Below are 5,565 nucleotides of genomic sequence, written 5' to 3'. Positions count from 1 at the left end.
AGGACTAGAGTCGCAGCGTTCCTGCTCAAGTCATCCATGCGGCAGCTCATGCAGAGCACGGTAGGAGCCTTCCCGCATTCTTGCATATAGAGCTCGGTTCGAAGGCGAGGGCCAGGCAGTTGGTGATCGTCGTGGCCCCCTGTCAAGCAAGGATCTGTGGATGCGGGCAGAAATTTTCTGAGTACCTCAGATCAATATGATGGAGTGGAGTATGCACATCGGGCCGGCACTATAGGCATGAACGTTACGGCTAGCCGAGGAGTCGTCGTAGTAACGTGGAAAGGAAGTGAATCATAAGCCGCCGCTGAGGCGCTCTGTAGTGGAGGTAGGGAAGGGGGTGGAGATAAGGATGGGAGCTGCGTGTAGGAGACGGAAGTGGGGCAGGAGTAAGAGAATGTACCAGTCTCCTGTGTCATATCCCGTCCTCTTCGACATTGAATACAGTCTATTTTGTATTTCCCTGAAGGCGATCGTGGATCTTTGGTTTCAACGTCGAATGGAATCAGCAAGAGGAAACGTATGAAACGGCGGTCATGAGGCGCTGATCCAAGCGGGTGTTACTGGAACACATAAACAACTCTCCATCTCTCCATACCCATGTGTCAGCTCGTTGCTCATGTTCACATGGAACTCGTGGGAGCGCCGTGAGTGCGGTGGCGAATATTCTTGATTGACAGAGCGTCGCTATTCGACGCCAACAAAATCCGTTCGTAAAAATGAGTGGTCCATGGCTGACGAGATGATACTTTGGCAGGATTGCTGATAGCATGCTATTAAGAATAGTCGCTTTGCGGATACCTGGACCGTATGAGCGAGGCGTAAAAATTGTGCCCTCGAAATAGAACAGCATGTTAGGTTGTGTTTTGGGCAGCTACGCGGATAAGTAAGTAGATCATCATCTTCCACGTTCGAGTTCAACTCCAACCTCGTTTAGCCAACACCTATTTCTCGGCAAGTCCCGACCGCGGTCAGTTTGGCGCTTATGCGTCGCGGCAGCCTCCACTTCGATTTTCTCTCTTCAGCTCGTGGCAGCTGATTCATTTTGACATGTTACATCTCCGCATGCTATGCGAAAGCTTATGCGGCATAGTGATTCATATGGTTTACGGTAGCTGCTCGCGTATCAAACGACGAACTGCCTAATACTCCTGCTGCAAGTTAGTACAGCGTTCGCCATATGTGGCCGAAAGACGCTCTTGATCACGCTATAACCCTGTTCGGCTGCCTCGTGTATCTCGTACGCCTGCGGAACTTCTGGTTTCAAGCAGCTCTGTGTATCAAAGAGTGCACTCGCGGCTCGCTGGTAAGTTATGAACTAGTTCCGCAGACAGTACCCACCTCTGAATCTCTGTTTCTTTTATGAGCGCTTCCAGCGCGTTATGGTGTACTGCTAGTACTTTATCGCCGCTGCCAGGGAGGCGCCTAACTGAAGGCGACCAACTGTGCTCATCAGCGCAGATAATCAGATAGCATTCTATAATTGAGACGCACGTACGTATAGAAGAGACCACCCCACTTCCGCTTCGGTGCACTGTGGACTGATGCCGAGTCCTCTGTTTATGTAACAACTGCCGACAGAGATTGTAGACAGTGCTTTAGACTAGGCCTGGCGTGAAGATTGGACAAATTGAAGGGCGTTCCATCCACGATCATATGTTCCTGTGCACTAAGCCAGACCAGGCGAACTCCATGCATGTCGTTTGGTAGCAACGCATCGATCAAATTGATCCGAACCAAAGCGAGGATTACACAATGTTCCCCAAGTTGTTTGCTTCTGTCAGAAATTGCCCTTAGAATCAACTGATAGATGTTCATATCACACTTATGCAATATTAAGGGCTGTCGCCGGCACTCTTAGTCTAAGTCAATGCAGGGCGGGCTATCAGAAACGAGTAGTGTTCCCCGAGGCTTGTCTCTAATATCAAGAAAATTCAACTGAACAGTTAGAAGCCGAGAGACCAAAGCGAACTGCATCATAAAGACGTGCCTGCGATTGGTCCACTTTGCACAGCGTTCAACATGCTGGGAATGTCATGTATGTGTACACTCCATTTCTGTGTCATGCGCTGTCAATGCATGTGTAACAGGTGTAGTTGTGAAACGATCTTACCTTGACCGGTCAATCTGGAATTGAATCTATGATTAATATAGGATCGGTAAGCCATTGCTATCCTTGACAGCTATTGTCTACTAATACCAGATACAGTTTTATTTTTGTGTCCATCAGGATGGGATGCTTGCTCCATACACGCTGTATCTTCGGCGGAAGACTCGTGCGTCGACATTTAGAGCATGTCCCACAACGTATTGGAAGGTTCAGCCCTTGAGGTGCCACTTTTTTTAATATGTCAAGCGGCATTTGCACAGCTAAGTAAACGCCCAAATTAACTTCTTCCTTATTATATGAAAGGCAGAGAGCGTACTAGAGAGTAGCTCAGCCCAGGTTTTACAAGGGCTCATCTCCGACGATAAAGGTCTCGTGTGGGCGTTGTGCCCTCGAATGTGCTTGACGGCACTTCCATGTCCAAATTTCGCCTAGTGCTGAACAAGGATATCCTGTCTAACGAGAACCTACCCAAACCACGCGCACGTCGCCCTCGTCATGTGGAGATGCACGATGCCAATGCGGTAGTTCGCCTTAATTATGCACTGCCTTTATCCGTACACAGTGTGCTATTTCGCATCGCTCGGCCAGCCGCTTTCGTCATTGGTGAAGTAGTTCACGACATGGTTTCTCAAAGTGGCGGCAGGCGTCCATTGCGATGGGCCGTCGAGCTGCGAGTCACACCCACACCACACCCAGATCTTCGTCAGTGGCACCAGTCCATCTTTGGGACCACATAGGTCATGTTCGAGCGCGTCCGAGGTGTCCGCCGCTCGTTCATGTCCTCCATCTAGTATCAGGAGGCTTCCACACATCTGGGCACACGGCACACCGGAATGCCCGCGGTCGACAAGCGCGCCTCCGTTCGGTATCTCCATCGTCTCAAAGGGCGCTGTGGTCATATTCCACCCCGGGCGTAGATACTTCCCATGTATTACGAGGCATGGGGTGGAATTCGACATATCGTTCAGTGGCCACTGTCTGGGGCTTAGTTACGAAACTTCAAGTTTGACTAGCAGCTATCGACATCGCCCTTCTGGTCGTTGTCATTGCGTCCCTCGAATCGATGACAGATGGACATAATACACTTAGGAGGGACGCAGGCGCGATATCATTCTCAGGTATAAGTATTGGGGTAGGTATCGCAGAATCCCAGTGGTGAGGTGGGACGATATGGGAGAAAGGAGTCACCAGAATCGCAGCAGTTGGTCCGGGGCGAGTGAATATCCTCGTATGTTGATCAAGCATTCGGTTCAAGATCTTCACACCAGAAGAATCGGAAGCGTGAGGGTGTGGATGGTATCAGCAATAAAAAGTCATAGAAGCCCTTGTGGAGTAATGTTCCGTCCCGTAAAACGATATCCCGATCTTAGAGACGGGTCAGATTAGGTCGGGTTAGTCTGTGGTAAATTCAGTTCCACACCTACAAGATGAAGAGCGGGCATGCCAAACTCGAGGAGTGTCGCACCATCTTGGAGTGACGCCATGCAGTAATCGATATGTTCACACATTGGACCATCTGATACATGAGAGCGTCATGAGATTAGAGTTCAGACGAGAGATTTATCATCATGCACCTAAATACATGCACTGGGCCTCTAATACTGAGGCATAGAGAATCGAAGGTATATCGACTTCCATCGTAGCATGTATGGACATTACCAGGGTCTGGGCGCGGAACACTTGTACCGAGCACACCTCCATAGTTGTGCATGCGGCGGGCATTTCCAAAAGTCAAATTTACAAATAACACTCGGGATCGTACACACGTAACGCACTTGCACGTAGAAATAACCAACACCAGTCTGTCAAGATCATGATGACTCGAGATAACTTGAAATTCGTGAGACACCTCGATGGTCCTGAAAAGGATCATCGCCCCAAACGGGAAGGAAGTTTGCCATGCTGGTCTACCATTTCGTTCGACGAACATATTGTCGGTCTCATTGAGGATACTCGGATAGGCGCGAGAGCTTTCTCCATAAGACCTCTGCTCCTCAGAGAATTCGCAATTGAAAGCAAAACGAGGCGCTCTAGGCAAGACCAGCGTCAGCATGGCTCGCAGAGTAATGACCGGAAAACTCATACACGCTGTAATCCACGAAGGATCGCCACTAATCGAGACATCAAAATCAATCGGTTACACGTTGCCCACCGTACTTCCACACCAATCTCCAGGGGGGTTTGGTTGACGTTAATATCAAAACTTCAATTTAAATGCAAAGATCTCGTCGTGACAAGACTCTGTTTCGTCAAATGATGGATAGCGAATCGACTTCAGTAATAAGGGTCATCAATACTACTCATTCCGAGTGGATGGACAACGAAAACTTACTCAAACTGATGTCCCACATCCCCACAACCAACCATCCCATCACTGTTTTTGCTAGCGCAGGACGTGCTTAGATATGGTGTCATGGTGGGCAAAATGATGTATGGAACGGAAGGGCTTGAGTCTGCCGAATAAAATTTATGTTTGGGCCTTGAGGCATGACCATACTATGACGAAAGTTTTCAAAGGGCAGTATTCTTTGGCTGAGAGCTTGAATGCAGAGCAGCAGGATTCATCTATATGACATCGGAGCTGATAGACTGCCAAACCATTGCCATAGAAGCAGTACTTGGGGAGAGATCACCAATATATACGATAGCAGCAGAGCACTATATGCAGTGCTCCATTGTTGTGATGTCTTAAAGCCCGCAAATACACCTGCTGGGTGACTACAAGTGGATTCATCAGTTGTACATTGAACAGAGAAGGGCTAACACGCAGTGTTCACAGTGGGCTATCCATCAACGCGAGACATAAATCTTGGGTTTGACTATGATCATACACAGCTTTACACAGCACATAGGCGGAGGGCAGAAGGAGGAGATATTTGGCAGGCGTCACGGTTGCCTGTACGAGAGGATCAAGGCGTAGTAGCAGACGACCGCCGTGTCAGCTAGTTCCGATCGGCGCCTACGCGTGTCCCCGACTTTAGGGAAGTTCAAAGTTGACGCAGCTGGGCTCGCAGAAAGTTCTGCGGCGCAGATGCGGATTTAGGCGCTGAAGAAAATGTGAGCCCAGATGAAAAAAATGAGAAAAGATGCCTAGGTCTCCTGCTTATCTAATGTCACACTCAGATATACAATTGTGATTATCTACGAGCATGTTTTGGAGAACCCAAACTTCTTCTGTGTGATATGATGCCTAACTAACCACTATATGATAAGTACATCCATGTTACAGTGTGAGAGGGGGGTTCTTTTTCTTTTCCTAACTATTTGTCATTGACTGTCAAGGTATCACCCTTGACCCTAACCCTAACTCTAATCCCTAGACTTACTTGTGTGGTTGTTGGTGATTACAAAGAGAATAAGCTGGGCTTAGTCTTTGGGAGTAGTTAACTCAGAGAGAGGTTGAGAGTGAAGTAGACGAGGTAGACTGAAGATAGATCAGACTGCCCTACTACGCTGTA

General features: G+C 48.5%; 1 protein-coding gene across 1 annotated transcript; it reads left to right on the top strand.

The window, feature by feature from the left end:
- Positions 1 to 2,520: 2,520 nt before the first annotated feature.
- On the top strand, positions 2,521 to 2,844 carry FIBRA_08845 (uncharacterized protein; the record flags this gene model as incomplete). Its single annotated transcript, XM_012330461.1, has 1 exon — positions 2,521 to 2,844. One exon carries the CDS (start codon positions 2,521 to 2,523, stop codon positions 2,842 to 2,844), a length of 324 nt encoding a protein of 107 aa, XP_012185851.1.
- Positions 2,845 to 5,565: the final 2,721 nt, after the last annotated feature.

This window comes from Fibroporia radiculosa, assembly GCF_000313525.1.
Source record: "Fibroporia radiculosa TFFH 294 genomic supercontigs, scaffold3769, whole genome shotgun sequence".
In the NCBI taxonomy this organism is placed as follows: domain Eukaryota; kingdom Fungi; phylum Basidiomycota; class Agaricomycetes; order Polyporales; family Fibroporiaceae; genus Fibroporia; species Fibroporia radiculosa.
The sequence above is the reverse complement of the archived record's forward strand: the minus strand, read 5'-3'. Positions and strand labels throughout refer to the sequence as shown.